The sequence below is a fragment of the Cynocephalus volans genome, chromosome 5 (genome assembly GCF_027409185.1).
Source record: "Cynocephalus volans isolate mCynVol1 chromosome 5, mCynVol1.pri, whole genome shotgun sequence".
Lineage (NCBI taxonomy): Eukaryota > Metazoa > Chordata > Mammalia > Dermoptera > Cynocephalidae > Cynocephalus > Cynocephalus volans.
Genome location: NC_084464.1, coordinates 130,191,952 through 130,214,758, shown reverse-complemented (window position 1 = coordinate 130,214,758; position 22,807 = coordinate 130,191,952). Strand labels below are relative to the sequence as shown.

Here is a 22,807-nt window from a genome sequence, read left to right as displayed (position 1 = left end):
GTCTTATCCAAACTATATCATTTATTGTCTGGTAGAGTATGTATTGTTCAGCATTCTGTCATTATGACCCTGATGAAAAAGTGAAACTGCTTAAAGTCCAAGGCTACATATCCTGTTAGACTCTGAATGATCTGCTCTCTGCCTGACACTGGACCACTCAGAACTAATCCTCAGGAGTGAATCAGATGTGCTCAAAAGGAAGTAAATTATTATTATTTTTAAGCTAGGTTTTGAAGTAGGTTTTTTTTAGTCATGCTCAAAAAAATAAGTTATACTGTTAGTGATGTTTAAAAAAGAACTAAGTCTATCATTAACTTTAATTAATAGAGCTACTAGATTAAGAACTAAGTATTTTCTTCCTGAATTGCAGGTTATCTGGGTCAAAGCCCTTGTTATAGAATTGCATTGATAACAGAACATTTTGTACTCTTTTAATTAACCATTTGTCCATTTTCCCCCTTCCTTTAATTCTCCAATATTATTCTGATATTCTACAAATTACTGTGTAATTGAGAAAAAATTATTTAGATTTAGATTCATGAGAAAAAGAAAAATAAGCAAAGACTCCTTAGGTTTAGACAAATAATAGATCCTTTTCTTCTAAGCTCACTGAAGTTTTTATCAAATGCTTCAAAATGGAAGCCGGAGGTTCCACTTCCCACCCCACCCCCCTTTTTTTCTCTATCTTCTGGAGCAGTTTGTATCATATAAAAATTATCGTTTTGAAGGTTTGAAAAAGGAATCCTCTGTGATATTGGGACTGATGCTTTCTTGAACAGTAGTTTTTAAAAACTTTCTCACTTTCTTCCATAATTATTTGACCACGTAGATTTTTGGAATTCAAAGTGGAGTTTTTTTGCTTTTTTGTTTTTTTCGATCTTTTGCTTTTTTTTTAAGCAGCCGGCCGGTATGGGAATCTGAACCCACACGCTGGCATTGCCAGCACCATGCTCTCCCAAGTGAGCTGACTGGCAAGTCCTGTATAGATTTTTAAATCACTTCTGAAGATAGATTTTGAAAAGTTAATATTTTTGTAGAAAACTACCTAGAGTTTTTAGGCTTTAAAATTTATCAGCATACAGTTTTGTCAAGTACTCTCTTATCTGTTACATTTCCTCCCTTATCTACTTATATCTCCTTCAGAACTCTGCCTATTTGTGCTTTATTTTTCTTGATTATACCTGCCAATAATTTAATTTTAAACTTTATATTCCTAAGGGTTCACCTTTTGGATTTATCAGGTCTATCGTTTTCTGTCTTCTAACTTGTTACTTTTTATCATCTTTCTCTTTCTGTAGGTTAATTTTATTTTTTCTAATTCACTGAGTTGAGTGCCTAAAATTGTATATTTCAATGTTTGTTTCAAATGTAATTGCTCTCATTTTCTCATTTTCCTTGGTCATATTATTCAGATTTTGATATGTTGAATTTTATTATTATTATTTTTCTAGATATTTTGCAGTTTTATTTTTGACCTTGAATTTAACCTATGGGATATATAAGAGAGAATATTCTTGTATCCCAGTAGTTGCTCATTTGTTAAAACCTAATTTTATCATGTGTTTTTCCAAATTTAATTCTCTGCAAGTTGAGGATAATTACTTAGAAGGAGGAGGAAAAGTGGGCTTCAGGGTGGAAAAACCACAACATAGACCTAATCTTTTTCAATCCTATTGCAAAGAAGTCATTTGAGCTTCATTGGCTGAATTTGTGTTATCAGAAGCATGGTAATTTAGATCCATCTGTGGAGGAATTCAGTTTTCCACTTTTATGTGGGTATCATATAGATATTTTACTAATTTTTCATAACACTATTAAAAGCATTTTATATCAAATACATCCACATACTTTTTTTTTTTTTTTTATAAAGGAATATTCTTTTGTATATGTAGCCTTAATACCATGACAGTGGAAAGACAGCTATGCAATGTTTAAAGCAATGCCAAAACATGGTAACATGCAAAGCTGAAGCATTTTTCAATAGGCAATGAAGCATAAAAGTTACCAAAAGGTATGCAAATAAATGTATACATACTGATTTCTGCAGGTAATTTCATATGAAAGCAAAACAAAAAGAAATTAGAAAATTAATAATGAACTATTTTCTATAGATATTATAAAGTATCGACTATCAAAAAAATAATACTTTTACAACAGGTATTAATTACAAATGAACCCTCCTTTAAGTCAAACAAATGTTATCAAATAAAAGCACAAAAAAATATGTCGTTTAGCAGGCCATGATCATATTTTTAAAAGCTTTTTTATAATGTTCTCAAGAGATAGAAAACAACCAATTTAATTAATATTTACAGATAATTAACTATTTCTCTTAATGGAAGATAGGATTAAAAACATTAGAGATAATATTATGAAAAAGCCACTATCAGTCGAGAATTAATCTAAAATAGAATGAAATAATAAATTAAATTATAAAATAAGTAAAATAGATAGTAATATTTACTTAAAAACTTATTTTCACTCATTTTTGGGGAGGAATATTGTGATATGGGATACATCAGAAATTATTCATATGGAATCTTTGAACTATGGCAGAAGCTATCTCAGGGCTTACATTAAAAAAAAGAAAAAATTAAAACGTCCATGTCCCTCCTTTTTCCTCCTTGAAGAGATTGGTCAGGAGTAAATCTTTCTTCTCTCTAGCTCTGAAGTGCACGTTACATGTACTTGCATGCTTCCTTGCTCATGAAGAAGGAATCAAGCTAACATGAGGTTAGGGTACTGAAATCAGGCTCTACTCTGCAGTCAGATGGCATCTGAATTGTATAGTATATAATGTCAAAAACAGTGTTTTTGTTATTGCACTCTACAAATATTTTGAGCCCCAGTGAAAATGTTGGTATATAAAGAGGGCTAGTCTCTTAAAAGCAAAAAGTACCCAAACTCAAGCATCTCCATTGGTGAAACCATACACCAACATAACTTCTTATCTTGATAGAAAGGGAAAAAATACATTAAAAACGCTAATGTTTATTGACTATATATAACTGATGATATAAATTATTATTATATTAAGTTCTACCATATTTTCTCAGTAAAACCTTAAGTTGATATAATTTCATGCAATATATAAAATACGTGAAGAAATCGTCTTTATAAACTAGATAAATGCTACTTTATTTCCTGGAAATGTTAAATAACTGAAATCTAAATAATAAATTATCAAGATTTTCAAATTTTAATGCATTTCAAGTTGATACCATTTTCATATTCTGTCCTAAAAGGTCTGCTAATGAGTGTGCTCCTTAACCTCTACGTTCCGTAAAACTTCACCAATTCTGAGGATATAATTTCCCAAGTACATCTGTATTTTCAATTACACTTGCAAATTAAAAGGCGTGTGGCATCCCTATACCAAATATCATGGAGACTTTGAGAATTCCTTATCTCTTGATCAGACAAAACATAGATGGAAAAGCACTGGGGCAGAGCCGGGAAACCCGCATTCTAGTTCATATCTGCAGGGCACTTGATTCCTGAGCCCAGTCTATGAACTGAGAAGGGCAGAAAACACCACTGGGGGGGGGTCCTTTCCAGCTCTAACATTGATGAGACTAGGCTACTTTTATAGAAATAAATGAGATCGTCACAGTGAAAAAGGAGATCTTACTGTTCTTGGAAGGATCTTTTACCACTGCATTCGTTTTGGCTACGCTGTCTGCCAGTTCATTGTAATTTTTCTTCAGGCCGTCAAGGTTCTGGTGGAGGTCTTTAATTCGCGCCAGTACATCCTTTGCTGTGTCGTTGGCTTGTCTGGCTTTGTCCTTAACAGCTTGCAGTTTAGCGACTGTGTCTGTCAGCAGAAGAGGGTATGAGAAACAAAACAAAGGGTCTGGAGTAAGTGGCTTCATCTGTGCTTGTCAACGTGAGGCTGCGGCTCGCTGACCTCAGGGACACATTTGCAAAGGGAAAAGGCTGAACTTTGTCTCATTCAATTGCAGCAAATGAAGCAAATTTTTTAGCTAAATTAATTTTCTCAGGGACCTTTGCTATGAATATCTGATTAGCCCTTAAAATGGCAACGTGATTATTCTAAATGCTCATTGTGTAAGGGCAGATTGTGATTTGCTGCTGAACACATTAAAGAGAGAAATTCATCCACAGGAGACATATAGCTTCATCAAAACTAGGCTTGAGATCTAATCTTCATTTCCAGAAATGGGGAAATGAATGTATTTCAATTTTAGAACAGAGAGACTTTTTCAAGTATGTTAGACTCTGTGTTTATGTATTTATATCTGTTTTCAGCATTGGAAATTTTCTACGTGCTTACTACTCAAAAGAGACATGAAAATCTGAAGTTACTCAGGTTTTTTAATGTTAAGAAAGTAAAAAACATTCAGATTTTTAGTATTTCCTGTGCTGTATAAATGTATGAATTTATTTCCTGATCATAATTTGTATATAGAACATATGTCGTACATACAGATGCCTACTTGAGAGTGGAGGTTAGTGGTTAAGACCACAGGCTCTGAAGTAAAACTGTGGTGTTCAGATTTCATATATGCCACTTTTAACAATGGCCTTCAGTATTCTGTGTCTCAGTTTCTCACTTGTAAAGTGGGGATAATGATGCTCCCCACCTTGTAAGATTAGTACAAGGATTGCATACACTTAACATAAACACATTGAGTCAGTTAATGTTTGCCACCTTTGTTATTATAATATTATGTTATCAAAAATATAAAAATAGTATCCCTAAAATAATAGTGCTTTCAGGAACTAATACCAAGCAATAATTTCAAGTAGTTATAACTAGGTAGGAAGATATTACGAACATAGTTTGAGCTTTAAAGTTTTCGAAAGTTGTAATATCTAAGGAACTGAACTCTGCCAAGAGAATTATATGGAATGGCAGTCGGATCTCACCTATTGCTGTAGGTATGGTAATAAACTGCAACTTTTTGGTAATGCATCAATGTTTTAGAGAACATTGTCTTTGTAATTTTATTCTTTCCCACTGATACAAGATCTCTTGGGCTGAAATACGGAGGCCAATGTAATAATAAGATGTCTGTATTCTCCTTTCTGTAACATATTCCTATGGATGCCAGCTAAAGGCAATAAAGGATAAGAAATACCACAATGTAAAGTGTGGTTCAGTTTGTCATTCTGGCAAGGAAGAATTCCTAAGTAAGAAAACCAGTATCTAATTTCCTGACAACAGCACAAGTGTAACGCAAGAAAAAAATCATAAAAGTTAACAACATTCTTCAAAAATTCAGGTCAACGGGCACGGTTTGCAGTGTCCTGAATTCTTACCATTTGGAATGGCTGATAACTTTCCCAAAGTGTCATTCAAAGCTCTCAGGAGATCCCCATTTCTAACATCAGCATTTCCTAACCTGGTTGTCAAGCCATTCAGACGATCATCATTTTCTATGAACAGAAAACAAGAAAAGGACAAAGCAATTTTAATAATCTCTGAGTTTATACTTGGATGTGCAATTTTGGGTTATTTTAATAGGAGGAGTTGTGCAGTCCACTGGCAGCTGGAGAACAATTCTTGCCTTTTTTGGCCTTCAACTGGGAAGAACAGCACAGGGAAAGGACAGATGGAAGATTCTCAACTATTAGTGTTGGGGATGTCAGAAAGAGCACCCAACATACTAATTATTATTTATTAATTATTTCATTTTATTTTTCATATAAATTATAAACATATTAATTAACAGTCTTCTCCATTTCATATAAGGTCTGGGTTTTATAAGCAGACTGATTAAATCACTGTTATACTACAGGTATTACCACTGTTATACTACAGATCATACTAGTATAAGTACATATTATTGTTTAAGGTGTCTGCTTTTAAGTTCCAAGCCAAAGATATCACATCGCGGAAAAACAGAACATAAAATATTTCAGCAAAGCCTGGTTCGAAAACATCAACATATCCATTTCAGTCCTAATATATTATCATTTTGAATTATAATCCCTCAAAATATGCTTTCAAGTAATTGGATTTTCTTCTCTGTCAATCGCAATTTGTCTTTTTAAAAATACTTTGGTTATTTTCACTGTTTGTACTGAAATAAAATCTTTGGATAGATTACTAAAACTATACTTTCTGAAATAAAACCAGTCTGATTAGGACTGTGATATCTATACAAATTCCTTGAGAATAAAGGGCTGCTCTTTTGATGTTAACTTGGTAGTCTTCACCAATCAAGGAAATAGAACTGCAGAAATTTTATTTCATAACTTCTTGATTTGATTTGATTTTTTTAAATAATGGAGCATTCAAATGTTCTGGCATGTAAGATGTTCATGTACAGCAAAAAAAAAAAAAGTTAATTTAAAGGGCATCACTGGGTTTATGCTATTTTCTGCATTCTGGTGGCAAATACTGTATGAACAATTAGGCTTATTATTCAAAAGAAAGACTGATATGAAGAATATTTTTTCTGCTGTCCCTCAAATTCCAAAGCGGTAATTTTGATTCTCTGCTTTCTGTACTAGAAAGTTAAAATGTGTATATTCTGACTCTGTTCTGATTTTTGTTTCAGCTACTCGACTCTGATCCTTTCCTAATTTATCCTTTCTTACACTGATCATTTTTTTTTCTGAAGTACTTTCTGTAATTTCTTGAGCCAATTCTAAACATTTCCTAGCTTTGGCCACAGAATTAGATGAGTAGAAGCTGTATACAGAGAAGAAGTGCAGATATTACAATGGAAAACTTACGAAACTATAGCAAAGAAATAAGCATTCCAAGGTTGGTTTAAATTAAAAGACATATGAGGCACAGTGTATCCATAACTAAAATCTAAGGAAGAATGTATGTGGTTCAGTTTGAATTGTAACATGGCTGAAGAAACAACTATTGATCATTAAAAGAGAATCCAACCTGATTCTTTACTTGTAATTTTGGGGGAACAAGAAGAGGATCCAATTTATCATTCTAAGCTACACTTTGTAGGATTCTTTCTCCTTATTTCTTCAGCTCTCATACCCAAGAGCTGTAGCCAAGTCATCTCCTCTACCTTCTCTCTATAGATCTCACCCACCAAACCTCGAAGGCTATACACACACACTTTTTCAGCTTTGCCTCTCTCTTTTTCATCCTACCCTCACACAGTAGAAGACAAATGTCCAGGAATTAGCTTGGCAAAGCCAGGGCTCCTAAAGTGAGGGAGGGGAGGATGCAGAACGATTAGGGTAGACTGTGAACATGCCTGACAATATAATTTCCCTTTGCCGCATCATGCCCACTGAAATAGTACAAGATAGGCATATCCAGAGTGCAGATCACTAGACAGAGTTTACATCACTTCCGCTAATAATAAACCCTTATTCAAGTTTACCACGTTTCTGGTAGGGTGCTAAGTAGGAGTTAGGGTTTGGTTAAATTGGAAATAGTAACATTGAACTATGCTATACGAGCTCTTAAAATAAAGCTGTTACATGTTATTTCTTTAAAAAAATTTTTTTCAAGTTTTTTTATCATTTATTATTTTATTTATTTTATCTCTTGATCATTAATAATGCCTTCTTTTGTATATAGTTCTAGTCATTAACAAAGTAGAGTGGTGGAATAAAATCATTACAGGATTATAGAATCAAAAGATATGGGTTCGAATGTCATTTCTGTCCCTTTTTACAGTGTAAAATGAAGATAACACCTTTCTTCATGTGATTGATATGAGGAATGAATTGGAGGATGTATGAGAAAGGACTGGATTCACCACAGGTAGTTTGTAAAAGGTAATGCATTCATGTTGGTTTGGTAATCGCCCTAGGATGTTTTGCCAGTTTTCAATAATGTTATTTATAAATTTCTTTCTTCATTTAAACTGCTTGATCTGGTACCCAACTTTATTTCCCTTTTATATTTCCTAAGCATATGTACATGTCCCTCACTTTTCAACTAAATAGGACTTTTATAGATTTAAATGGACATGTTCAATTCGACTATTCAAACATGGTATAGTTAAGTTCCTCAAATACAATTTTTATGTTTAATTAATATGAACAGGGCACAAATAAATGCACTGAAAGAATCCCCCATTCACAAAGGTGAACTTTGTAGAACTTCTTTTAATTTTGAAGGGATCTGGTTAAATGAAATCTACTGCCAGATTGTCATCTAGGTAACATTTGCAATGAGCTTTTTCGTTGATTTTGACCTTCCTGGTAATGTGATTCCTGCTACTCTTGAGTATTCACCAAGTCACTCATTTATCAAACATTTGTTAGGACCATGAGTATTAACATGCTACCTTCTGGACTGCAGCAGAAGTCTAGAGTTTTTGTCCAGCAGTGGTTAAAAGCACCAGGTTTGGAGCCAGATGACCTTGTGTTAAACTGTTGACTCCACTAAATACCTGCTGAGGAACTGGGAGCAGTTCATCCAACCTCTCTGAAACTTACTTTTCTCATCTCTGAAGTGGAGATAATGATGCCTACCACATATGGAAGTTGTGAAAAAAAATAAGATATCATATATATAAATTATTTAGGGTTTCCAGCTTACTAGTTGGGGCAAGATTTAGGGGATCCTCTCCATACAAAAATCTAGATTTGTCTCCCCAGTTGCCTGAATGATTGCTTTTAAGTAATTGAAGCATCAGAGACAATGTACCTTCTGACTCTGAGAGTGGTTTTTTAAAATTTTTAAAATATTTTCATTTATTTTTTTTTACTGAGCAATTTTTGCAAAACAGAAAACAAAGTTTCAAAACAAAATAATGCCAAAGGACTTCCAATAAAAGTGATAGCTTTCTGTCTCAGCTCCTTTAAAGTCTACCTCTCCCTAAAGGCATTCATTTTAAACCCTTGCAGCTGTTTCTTCTGGAATATACCATATATAACCAAATATATTTATAATGTTACTTACCGATGCTTTAAGTTTATAAGTTATCTCTTGATGTTGTAATAAGTGGTGAGGACTTAGTTTTCTTATATGCCTACTCATTTATATTCTCCTTTAGTATTAGTGAAATCAATGTAAACATTCTGCATTGCCTTTGTTCCCTATATACATTATTATTGTATAAATATTGCCCGCTGTCAAGTCAAGTGGGGTACTATAATTAAATTTGCTTTGGTATGTCTCTTTAAATTTTCACTCTGAAGTGTTTTAAAACACAATTATCAATAACTCAAAATTCAAAATTGGAAGTGCGCTGGGAAAGCCAACACAAAATCCCCCCAAATCTAATCTTCCTCTAAAGGTTTAGCACAATTTGCATATAGCTTAACATTACTTTTAGTTAGTCAATTAACCCATCTTCAAAGTTTCAAAACTTTTCTTTCATCCAGCTTCTTAGAAGATAATTTTAGTAGAGAGGATATATTAACCACATTGATCTTAGGTGAGGAGGTCAAGTTTTTCCAGAACTGATACTGACCATCCCCTTTCCACCAATCCAGTGTATATCAAAACACATTAAATTATATACATTAATTTTTAAAATTATATATTATATATAAAATATATATATATCATATGATTGATTACATAATTATACAGTATATGATTATATGATTCCTTGGATATGTGGAAACAATTTGAGAACTTCAAAATTTGTATATGCTAAGTTGCCCATCAGTTGTTATGATAAATCAGAGAAGTCAATGGCAAGGTTTCTAATGGCTCTCCATAAGAGAATTAGATTGAAACTTCTGCTTCCTTAAATATCCCTTTTCCAAAGTTTGCTTCCTGAGCCAAGTAGAAAATATCAAATCAATTTCTCATCATAATCTTTGTCTAGTTCTTGGCTTTTTTGAAGAAAAGTGTTCCCTTAAATCTATAAACCTTTATATAAATTATAAAACCTTGATTTCCCAAAATAAGCTAAGAGAATTAGACATACATACATGCCAGTATTTGTATATTTTCAGGTTATTGACAAAGTACTAATCGATAAATGTGGAAAGCACCTATTAGGTTGATGGGGAGACACAGAAGAATTAGAAAACATGGCACCTGTGGCTGGGGAGTTTGTAACATAGTGAAAACAAACAGAAATAGAGTTAGAGAAATTTTAAGAGCAATTACAAAGTCATATATCAATAAGTATAGCATGTCAACATCAAAATATTCAGTATATGCATTTATTTTTAAAATATTCTTTTTAAATAATGTACAGTAAAAATGTGATTAAGGTGTGGTTAATAAAATATCCCATTCTAAACTGAATTTTACAGAGGCATGAGTTAGTAAAAAGGAGAGCCACAGGCCTTTCAAATAGGAGAAATCATATGTGGTTGATGGTTGGAGTAGAGAATGGCAGAGGGTAAGTGTAGAGAGGAGAGTGTCTACTCATGTCGCTGGAGTTCATGTGCAGCTCTCTGGAAGGCAGGAAGGACATGGAGAACATTTAGTCTAAAGATCAATGAAGTGCTCAGATTTTATAGAACAATATGCCCTAGGTCACATAGTGCCTTGGTGCCAATTTGAAAGCTCTATCTCTTCCTTAAGACTTTACTAGCATCTGTTTGAAAAATTTTATAATAAACACATGAATTTACAATGACATCAAATATAAATGATGTCCACTGGAGTTTTATTGTGGACAACCTGTATACAACCATAAGCAGAAGCCCTGGAATAAGAGTCAGTTTATATTCTGATGCAGGGCACATTGGATATTTGGTGGAAGATCATTCTGTAGTTGTGCATAGGGGTAAGAGAAGATTAGCTTGGTGTGTGCTGCCATGCAAGCTTAAGATGGGTAGCAGATTAGTGATGTGGCAGTAGCAGTGACTGTAGAAACAAAAAAGACATATGAGAAATGAAAGGAAAGAAAGATTTGACAGAATCTGGAGACAGATTAAATGTGGAGGGTGATACAGAGAGAGAAGTTGAAAATAATGGATTTGTGAAACAGAGAAAAATATCTTGCAAAACAAATAATAACAAAAAATAGAAATAGAGATGAACAAAACATTTATTTGCCAATTTGTTCATTCCGAATAACTATATTATAATCTTGTATACAATTTTTATCACTTTTGCAATAGAAATAAAATTTAAAAGAATTTAATAGCAGCTTATTCAACTGTTAGTATTTCTTTTACTTAAATGATTTTGTTTTACATATGAGAGGTGGTCAGCTTTACTAAATTATATAATATATTATTATACACATTTACTAAATTATAGCTTTATATACTAAGTTAATTATTTATATAATTTAATTATATAAATTATATTATATATTATGCACATTTTATTTTATTAATTTTATCATATTGTGTTTTCATCTTTAGATATTTTAAGAACAGAAGAGGTACAATCTCACTCAAGTCACTTTACTATAGTTTTTTATTCACTTGTACAGTCCCTTGTCTTAATATTGAGAGTTCTAAAGATCCTGTCCCCTAAGTCAACCTTGCTGCCTAGTGCAGGATCCTGAGACCTGTGCAGGAAGGAAGAGCAGTTGAGCAGGAAGAAAGGTGGGTGGAATCTAGAACTGTATTCCTATCCCAGGCCTCCTGCTAATTGATTTGATGAGGCTGTTATACCCCATTTTTCCACTTCTTTTTTTAATCCCACAAATTCTCTGCATTATGTAGGCACATTATGTAGGCAATCACTGAGTTTAGTGACAATGATTAGAGATGGTATAGTTTCTTTAACCTTTTATTCCAGTCTTCCTTCATGATTGTTATTTCTATGCTTCCCTTCCCCCAGTACCTGTCACAACTTTTGGATGGGTCCTATATCTGATTACCTATTTTGTACAGATATAAATACTAGAGTGACACTGCATGGGAACATCTGGTGTCACTGTGTTTTATAGAAAGTCAGGTTATTAAAACCCTGTTTTGATCTGGAAGTGTCAAATTATACATTGTTTGAGATGGGCATAGTGCTTGATAAGCCATCGATAACTGTTAGTTGCAACTGCATGGGGCCGTAGACGACACGTCAGGAAAGGAGGGAAGGGGTGCTTGTCTGGCAGAAGGTCCTCTGAAGATTTAGGATATAGGGATAGAGGGAAATCTTCTCTGCAGCCAGGGAAATAAAAAACTAGAATGACTAGACATTGACACTTACATGTGGTTCCTCTAGGATATGCTTTAAAGCTGACTGTGGACCTGCAGGCTTGTTTTGTTTTGGGCAGCAGGGAAATTGAATCTGAATACCTTTAAATAAGACAAGTACTCTGTGGTTTAATATTGGCCCCACCATTCCTTGTGCTATCTGTGAGGCTCTTTAAGGCATTCTATATTTATCTCTGGTCTAGACATACTTACTTGCATAAAAACCCAAAGACTCCCAGATTCTGATTCTGAACACACAACAAAGCCCAGATGAATTTTTAGTTGTAACCCTCTTTTCTTATTGTCCAGGCCTTTGTCTCTTGCTAAGATGATAGAGAGGAACATTCTACAGGTTTGCTTCTCGAACTCTACTCACATAGTGGGGCTGGAATGACGAACTAAATCTCACCCTTGCCCCTCCATGTTTGCAGCTATTTTGCCACTTTTCATTTTTCCTCCTAAACTAAGTCCAACCTGCTTTTATTTTATTGATTTTCTCTGTTCACACTCCAAAGGGGGAACCAAAATTTTGCATGAGGGATCAGCAATTTCAATGGGAAAAGAAGGCTTTGTTTCCCAGGGGACCCAGGCTTGATTTCATCCATTTTGTCTAAAATTATTTATCAATGGAACAGATTATGTTTGTCCTTCACATGCCTACCCATGGAAAGGTTGATTCTGGCAAATGTATCTTGCAAGCTCAAAAGGTGCATATCTTTAATAGTAAAAGAATTCTTCGGTCAAAATATAATTCCTGTATCAAATTTTGGTTGAACAGCACTGCAGTATACCTGTTTATTCTCTTTTTCTAATGTAAAGTAATAAATAACGTCAAATCTCAACAGATTATTAATTTCAAGTGTATTACGTCATGATCTCAGAACCTTTCTGATACACTTGTCTGGACTGAATGACTGAGTGGTTGGAAGACCAAAGTATAGAAGAAAAGAATTGATTGGTTTGATAAAAATTAATGATTGGAATAATGTTTTTACTGCTCTGTGTGTTGGACAGCACTAAATGTCAAGTAAGACACTGACTCATTATTCTCGGGCGTGGGAATAGATCTTTTCATTCCCTGTGAGTGTTATCCATTGTAGAGAAATGTTATCTATTTACCTCCAAGTAATTAAATAAGTTTACTTATCTCGGGCAGAGACAAAAATTAGGGGTACGTTAAGAAGTAAATAAAATTGAAAAGTTACTCTATATAAGATAAGGTGCATAATGTTAAAATCTTAGTATTCTCAGACTTCTACTGTATTTCCTGCTGTGTATGCATTCCATGAGAACTTCAACTGGCTATTTTATTGACAAAATTTCTTGTCTGTCTGCAAAGTAGTATTAATTCACTTGGTGGTAGTAATTCATCTTCTAACTCTTTCCATCATCAATTTGTACCAAGCCTCATATCCATCAACAAAATGATTTTTACCTCCACAGATATTCAATCAGTGCAATCCAGACTGGCTTCAAATCTCAAACTCGCACAAGGGCAAGTTTACTTTTAACAGATGTATATTCAAAAATTAAAAAGCAAAACAAATTGCTCCTGGCAAGTTCAGACTCCCTCAAGGCAAGGACAGTGTAAAAATGGCAGGGAGCAGCACTAAGTCATTTACGACTAAAGCTCATGAACTAACTGAGCTGTACTGAATGGAATCAAGCAGCAAATTAGAAATATGGAGGGTGTACTGGCCGCACCATTTTTATTCCTTCTAACTCCAGGCACCATCGAGAGAGAAATGACTAAATCTCGATTTTAATAGCTGCTGTCAAGAGTTTTGCTCTGTAGGGCCTATTTCAGCAGTTCCTGGTGGTAATATATGGCATTTCCTTGATTAACAGCCATTTTATAACCTGCGTAATTGGCCACAAATCAGGGGAATGTCATAATGTAGCAAGAAAACATTCCCATCTCCGTCATAGCCTTGGCTTGGTTTTCTGGAGGAATTATGACTTGAGTAGTTTGTGGGTTTTCATTACTTTAAATAATGTACTACCTGAACTACAAAAAAAGACATTTAAACTAATGAACATTTCTGTCTCCTAACCCTATCTACCATGCCTGTCCTCAGATTTCTTTTTCCTTTGGAAAATAATGCCTAAAAATGGATTTTTTTCTTCATTTTTATAACACCAGTGTTTGTAGAAAAATAGAGGCAGGAGCAGGACCAGGAGTAGTGTGAGGTGAGTCAGGCATTCAGCTCCAGTCTGAAATTTCAAGGAGCACAAAAAACTCAGAAATTAAGATAAAAATATTTTAATGCAATATTTTTTAAAAAAATCTAAATTACTAAAAAATATCCATAATGAACAAAATATTAAAATCTTAAAGTGAGGCTCTGCTCCAGCTCTTGCAGGACTCACTTCACTCACTTTCTCCTAGTTCCAGCCCTGTGCAAGAGTATTAAATAGGAAGGTGTGACCACAGACTAATAGGATCGAGTGTACTTGTCCACTAGGAAAACAAGTTTTGGCCATTTATAGTCACTTCAAATTGTAATAAGAACCATCACCTTCACAGACTTATGTATGTAGGGAGGTTTATTTCACCTGTAACACACAGTCCAAAGCATTCTGTTACTGACATGCTGTTTAAAATGGAAACAGAACTTGTAATTCCATACCAGCCTCTATTGGAGACCAAAACATACCAAATATAAATAATTTTTAAATCTCTTCTCTTTCTAAGGTAAGGAAGATAACTATGACAAATGTAATTTTTTTATTTAAAAATAGTTATTTCCTAATTTGAACTAGCCATTGTGATATATAACAGAAATACAAAGTTAAAAAAACTTTGTGTCATTTTTCAAGAAGATAGAATATTAAGCCCATGACTGTAGTGGTTTGACAAGTCAAGGAGGAAGGTATGCCCAGAGAATGGGCATGTAAATCGAATGCAGTGCTAGGTTTGCTAGAGAAGATGACATCTGAGCTAATCTGGAAGGTCTGGTAGAAGGCAGTTAGATGAAGAGAGATAGAAAATGAAACATTCCAAGGAGAAGAAATAACACTGAAAACGTGGGACATTGAAATGGTAGCATGTTTTGGAGGAGTCATAAATATTTAGGTAAGGTTGGGGAGATCTATGCAAGCCAGAAACGGTAAGGGATGAGTCTGGAGAGAAAAACAGGAAGCAATTCAAATGAGAAAAAAAGAGACACTTGAATAAAATTTTAAGTATAACAGCTTATTTAGAGAGCAGCCATGTTTAATAATATATTCTTAACACAAAACCAACAATGTATCAGGGTAGATATTTTATGCACTTTGATGCTTGAATTAGGAATAAAATACATAAACAAATGGATTTAAAAGATTTAAAAACTTTTCAGAAAATGTGATCCACTAATAGAATTGAAAATTTCATGAAGACATTTATATCACATCTGCCTGACTCTTTCCTTTATTTCTGAAGCCCAAACAAAGTAGAATTTCATAGTCTTAAAAACTTATCATACTTAAAGTTACTCTACTTTGGATATTGGTGAAGTAATGCTATATAAACTAGACTTTAAAATTATGGAATATGGGGCCGAGCCCATGGTGCACTCGGTAGAGTGCGGCGCTGGGAGCGCGGGTTCGGATCCTATATAGGAATGACCGGTGCACTCACTGGCTGAGTGCCGGTCACGAAAACAACAACAACAACAACAACAACAACAACAACAAAAATTATGGAATATTATCCAATGCAAAATGAGATGTGAAGATGAAATATTGCAACACTGGTGAAAAAGTTTACTTGCATTCAATCCAGATTCTAAAATAATCATTTAAAAAATGCTGAAACAATTACATTCTCCAATTGTGTGATAGAACATCCTACCAATTACAAAGCAATTAATCTGAATATAACAAAAACAGTGGCCACACTAACCTTTTACATCATTTGCTAACTTCTTGGCTTCATTAAGAATTCCAAAGCTTTTCTGAAGAGAGTCTCTGGCACCTTCCTTTAATAAACCCTGAGGACCTGTTGCCTGTGGACAGAAAAAGTGTTACATATTTAAAACCATAGAATAATGGAGCAGAGATATGTAGAAGGCAATTGGTATACAGTGTTTGCTTTCAGGAAAGAGTTCTGGGCTACAGATTTAGAACTGTAAATTATCAGCATACATTTGGTAAAGTTAGGAAACTGTTTATTGGGAGACAAGAAGAAGGTCTAGAACAGAATCCTTAGGAACTTCAATGTTTAAGGGGAGGGTAGAGAAAGCACGGCTGGAGGGTGGCTAAGATTCTGGAGAGGAAAAGGAGAAACCAGGAGAGTATGATTTTATGGAAATTAAGAGATAAGGAAATGACTCAGTGCTTGCTGGCTGGTAGTGCTGCAAGCACACAACTGGTCAGTATTATCAAGTGCTGCAGAAGTCAAGCAAATTAAGAACTTAAAGTTATTCATTGGCTTTATCTCTCAGCACACTTCACTGCAGTTGGAGGCGGGGAGCTGGTGAGCGGGGGGGAGCATTTCCACCTGCATCCTCTAGGTGCTGAGATGAGAAAGAATACTGCTCCTTTCAAAAACACATCCCACATGTTCTCACTTATTGGTGGGAGCTAAAAATAAATAAATAAATGCGCACACACACACACACACACACACACACACACAAAACCGGAGGGCGGGGGGAGAAGACATAACAACTACAATTCCTTGAAGTTGATACGACAAGCAAACAGAAAGGACATTGTTGGGTGGGAGGGAGGAGAGGGAGGAGGGAGGGGAGTTTCGGTAATGGGCCACAATAATCAACCACATTGTATATCGACAAAATAAAATTAAGAAAGAAAAAAAAAATACACATCCCAAAGTAAGAGGGTACTTCAAAAAGTTTGTGGAAAAATAGAATTGAGAGATAATACGAGTCTTCCCATGAACTTTTGAAGTACCCTTATACTATGGCAAAACACAGTCTTCTAAATGACAGTCTCTGAGCCACGATCATCGCCTAGCAAAGATGTATTTCTTGAGGCTTAGATTTAAAAAATTGCCACAAAGATAATAGAATGATATGGGAAAAGGAATGTTTAACTTGAATGTCTAGTTACCCATTTTAATAGTGTTTGCTCCTCAGCTATCATTACAAAATACATGTATACCAAAACATAGATCAGATAGAATTTTTTTGTGTATATTTTAAATTGGAAAATATTCTAGGTGCAAGAACGGCTGTAGAATGCTAAATACTTGTTGTAGTTATAAATCTGAACTCAAGCTATCCCACACATAACTCTTCAAAGACATCTGCAGTGCCTTAGTAACATTATTTTTATCATTCACATTATTTGAGCATTAAACTAGGAAAGATTACAGAACTTGGTACAGCTGTGGTCAAATTTATTTTAAAGTATAATTCCAACGGCTTTCATTTAAATAAATCGATTGCTCACAGAAAAGATTGATTATACAATACTATGATATCTACAAAAGGACATATTGAAAACATAAATAAAAAGGAACATTGTGCATAGTTCTTGCAAAAGACAATCTTGGCAAATTATTCTACAGAAAACTGACAGTGTCTTCTACTGGAAACATGGGCATTCTTAGTCTTACAGTTTCTTTAATTAGATACAGTAACATCACGTAAGTGTTATTCATCTTGAAAAATAACAGTAAGAGTGTCAAAACTAATGGCACAAATCCAATGCATTTTTCTTACAAAAGTAAGTCTCAGGTTACCCACTCAACTTCTATATTTGTTCCAAATTTACACACCATTCTTACTCTTTGGTTATAGGTTTTCTGATTCAAAACAGATTAGCAACAGGAAATTACAAAGAAAAAAGTGAAGAGTCTCTAGGCACATGAAAACAGCAGAAATGGCAGCTGACAAACTATCTGACAAGAAGAAAAGTAGAAAGAAAACCCCAAAAAGTAGAGAGAAGAATTTTTAAAGCTCAGAAGTCCAAGTCATTTCAGAGACGGCTAAAATGTATAGGGGTAAAGTTGGTCTTAGCAGATGCCAACATTATTGTAGTCAAGTAACTAATGTTGATAATGATGATTCTGAATTGTCAAAATAATATGTCATTGATAAGACTAGATGAAACTAGGGGGAAAAAAAGAAAGAAAAAAAGAAAAAAAAAGCTACTTCCTCTCCCTCCCCCGGGTGAGAGTACATTTTTATAAAAACATAATCTGGTAAGCATTTAAAAACCATAATTTTAAGTTAACCTTGAATAAGCAAAGCAAGGCATGGGGTTAAAGGCGGGAGAAAGTTGATTTGCTGTGCACAGGAAAATTAAAGGGAACAGGTGAGAGAGAAAAGAGGGACATGGGCCAAATAACACTGAAAGGGGCTTAAGTCTGAGCTACGGAAATTGTTGAGAAACTATGACCAGCAATGACCAATATTTATTTTTTCAACAGCTTTATTGAGGTATAACTGGCATAAATAAATTGCACAAACTTAAAATTTTCAATTTGATGTGCTTGACATATATAGAATCATGAGACCATCACCACAGTCAAGGTAGAGAACACATGCATCATTCTTTTCAATTTTCCCTCTATCCCTTCTTGTCTTCCCTCCATCCCCAGAAAAACACTGGTCTGCTTTCTATCACTGTATGTTTGCATTTCATAGAATTTTATATAAATAGAATCATTCAGTACAGACTCGTTTTTTCTGGCTTCTTTCACTCAGAATAATTTTGACATTAATCCGTGTTGCATGTGTATCAATATTTGATCCCCTTTTTACTGGTGAGTAGCATTTTATCATATGGATATGTCCCAATCTATTTATGCATTTACCTCTTGATGGCCATTAGAGCTGTTTCCAGATCTGGCTATTCTAAGCAGAGCTTTTATGAACATTTGTACATAAATTTTTGTACAGACTTTATGCCTTCATTTCCTTTGGGGTAAATACCTAGAAGCAGAATGGCTAGATCATATGGTACATGTATGTTTAAGTATTTAAGAAACTACCAATCTGTTCTCCAAAGCATTTTTATTATTTTAAATTCCCACCGACAGTGTATGAGAGTTCCATTTGTCTATATTCTTGCCAGTACTTGTTATAGTCAGTCTTTTAAAATTTTATACATTCTAATAGGTCATCATTTTTGTTTTAATTTGCATTTTTCGATGATTAATAAAGTTAAACATCTTTTCATGTGCTTATTTGCCATCTTCTTTGGTGAAGTATCTGTCTAATCTTTTGTTCAATTTTGGGGGGTTATTTGTTTTTATTGTTGAGTTTTGAAGGATATTTATGCATAATCTGGATACAAGTTCTTTATCAGATGTGTAATTTGGAAATATATTCTCCTTGTTTGTGGCTTTTCTTTTTATTTTCTTAGAAGTGTTTTCTGAGAGGTAGACGTTTTCAATTTTGATGAAATCTAATTCATCAATTTTTTTTCCTTTTGAGGACTTTTGGTGTTGTATCTAACAGTCTTTGCTTTACCCAAGATCATAAAGATTTCTCATATTTTCTTTTACATGTTTTATATTTTTATGTTTTAGATTTAGGTCTATGATTTATTTTGAATTAAGTTTGAAATATAGTGCAAGATTCAGACTGAAGTTCATTCTTATGCACATGGATGTTGAACATCTCTAGTAGCATTTGCTAAATAGACATTGAATTGTGTACCTTTTTCAGAAATCATTTGACTATATGTCTGGATCTATTTCTGGACCTTTTATTCTGTTCTAATAATCTGTCAGTATTGGTACCAACACCACGCTGTCTGCTCACCATAGCTTTATAGTAAGTATTGAAGTCAGATTGTGTAACTTCTAACATTTTTCTTCTTTTCAATTCCACATGAGTTCTAAAATATGCCTGTCAATTTCTATAAAAAATAAAGCTTGCTAGGATTTTTACTGGGATTTCATCTAATGTGTAGGTCAATTTGTATGAAATGGGCATTATAAGAATATTTAATCTTCTGATCCATGAACATAGAAAATCTCTTTATTTCCTTACGTCTTCTTTAATTTCACTCAGTAGTATTCTGTGTATGGGTCTTGCACATTTGTTGGTCAAATTTATTATAAGTATTTCATTGTGAATTGCATTATTTTAATTTAAACTTCCATTTTTTTGCCAGTATATAAAAATGATTGACTTTTGCATATGGATATCATATCCTACAACATTGGTAAACTCATTTATTAGTTCTAGTAACTTTCTTATAGATACCATTGGATTTTAAACTTAGACTATTATGACACCTGTGAATAGAGACAGTTGTACTTCTTTTTCAATCTGGATGTCTTCTATTTCCTTTTTCTTACTGATTGCACTGGCTAGCACCTCCAGTACAGTGTTGAATAGAATTGATGAGATCAGACATCCTTGCCTTATTCCTGATCTTAAGAAGAAAGAATTCAGTCTTTCACTATTAAGTATGGAGTTAGCTGTAGGGGTACTTTGTTTTTTTATTTTTAAATAGATTTTCATCAATATCAGGTGGAAAAGTTCTCTTCTATTCTTAGAATGCTGAGAGTCTTTTTAAGGAATAGATGTTGGGTTTTGTCAAACACTTTTTCTGCATCAATTAAGGTGATTACAATATACGGTTTTCATCTTTAGTTTAACACAGTAAATGACACTGCTGGATTTTCAATTATTAAACCAATCTTACATTCCTGGGATGAAGCTCTTGGGATTTATTATACATTACTGATAAAGTATAATCCTTCTAATAGATGGTTGAATTTGATTTTTTATAACTTTGTCAATAATTTTTGCATCTATGTTTATGAAGTATATTGGTTTGCAATTATTTTTTCTTGTAATGTCTTCATTTGGTATTGGTATCAGAGCAATATTAGCCTCATAGAATAAAATGGGAAATATTTTCTCCTCTTCAATTTTCTGGAAGAATTTATTATTTCTTTGTTAAATATTTGGTGGAATTCACAAGTGAAAGTCATCTGGAACTGAATTTGTGTGTGTGTGTGTGTGTATGTGTGTGTGTGTGTGTGTGTATGTGTATGTGTGTGTGTGTAAGGTTTTGAACTACAAATTCAATTCTCTAATATAGGGTTATTCAGATTCATTTATTTGTCAGTGAGTTTTAGTAGTTTGTGATTTTCAAAGAACTTGCTCATTTCATCCAAATTGTTGAATTATTGGCATAAAGTTGTCCATAATACTCTGTTACCATCCTTTACTATCTGCCGGAGTTGTGATGATTTCACATCTTTTATTCCTGATATTGGTAGTTAGTAACTTTTCTTTGTTTTGTTATGTTTTGATTAGTGTGGTTGGATGACTGTCAACTTATTGATCTTTCATTGGATCCTTGCACCTTCATCCAACATCAGGACTGAGCCCTGATTGAAGACTATCTGCTGATTGACTTCCCTGCTGCTAATTTTCTATCACATTTCTGAGTCTTGCATGATTTTTGCTTCCAGGCTTCTTGTCTTTCCTATTTTTCAGGAAGCCAGTGATTTCTTCGTGGATTCTTAGTCAAGCACTTATTGCTCAGATATAAGGAGACAGGTGGTATATATGGCAGTGTAGGAGATATAGGAGAAACAGTGTAAGAAAAAGCAGGAAGACAGAGAATTTTGATGTGTGGATAGGACAGCAAGTATTTCAGTTCTATAGGACTGTAGAGTTTGTGAAAGGCAGTGTGGAGAATTAAGGCTATTAGGTAGGTTGGAGTCTCTTCCTGGAAAATTTCAATGTCAGACTACGGAAACTGAGCAATGAGCAATTTGGAGACATTGAAAGTTTCTGAGTAGGAGAGTATGACCAGAACCATAGTCTAGAAGCTGAGTTGGGCAGCTATATGGAGGAAAAGGAGCCATCAGTTTGCTGTTGTAATAGTATAGACCAGAGAAAAGAAAGCAGTAACCTCAGGCAAGGACTGTGGACTTGAAAGGTTTGGATTCAAGAGATGTGGAGGAATAAGACAGCCCTCAATGTCTCAAGAATCTCTCCAAAATATTAAAGCAAAGAGCTGATGGTATACACCTGTCAGTTATAAGCAGTCTGCCAACAACGCAAATTTAAAGGATAGGTTTTATTTGTATGATGAGGGAATGGAAAACATTAACATGTTATGGACAAACAAAACTGTTTCAACTCACTGGAATTTGGAGAGACCTTTCCCCAATATTGCTAAGTAAGTTACTGAAGCACATCAAGAATATCAGGACAGGTGATGAAGCAGCGTTTTCCAAGCTAATTATACTTCATACATATTCATAAGCATCACATCTGAGTTTCTGAGCTGTGTCTACAGCATATGTGAAATATAAATGAGATTCTTAGAGTTGCAAGATATTTTGTTTCTTGCTTTTTAGAGGTTGCATTTTTATAAATGATAAGTTCTTTAGTACTCTCTTTGTGTGTATATACATATACATATATAAATTACATAAAATATTATATCATGCAAAGCAGAATCTATCATTATATATAAGTTGCTGTATGTTTTTCTTAGTTAATTATTTATAAAAATGTGAGATAATTTAAGACATTATTAGCATAGAACAAAATGAAATTATAAAGTCTAGAAAGATTTAACAAAGAGCTTGGAACTTGATTGTATGTTACTATGTGTTAGTTTTCCCATTTGGGCAAAAACTATTTGCATAGGAAAAGGTATGAGAAGATATGCAACAATATAATAAAAGTAATTATTTGTGGTTGGTAGGATTATGCACATTTTATATTTTTCCCTCTTGCTTATCTGTATCTTCTGTTTTTCTATAGTGGACATGAACTGCTTTTGTAATAATTAAAAAGATTGTAGACTTTTAAAATAAGGAAATCACTGTGTATTGATTTTAAAGGTGTTTTAGTATAGC

At 33.9% G+C, this 22,807-nt stretch overlaps 1 protein-coding gene across 1 annotated transcript in view; it reads right to left on the bottom strand.

Moving 5' to 3' along the window:
* LAMA2 (laminin subunit alpha 2) overlaps window positions 1-22,807 on the bottom strand; it is a 547,521-nt gene that overhangs the window by 68,214 nt on the left and 456,500 nt on the right. Inside the window, exons 41-44 of the mRNA XM_063098359.1 lie at window positions 15,899-16,001; window positions 5,284-5,400; window positions 3,632-3,814; window positions 2,036-2,041 (exon numbers count right to left, since the gene is read on the bottom strand). Coding sequence (XP_062954429.1) covers window positions 2,036-2,041; window positions 3,632-3,814; window positions 5,284-5,400; window positions 15,899-16,001 — 409 coding nt within the window. The remainder of the gene's footprint in view (window positions 1-2,035; window positions 2,042-3,631; window positions 3,815-5,283; window positions 5,401-15,898; window positions 16,002-22,807) is intronic.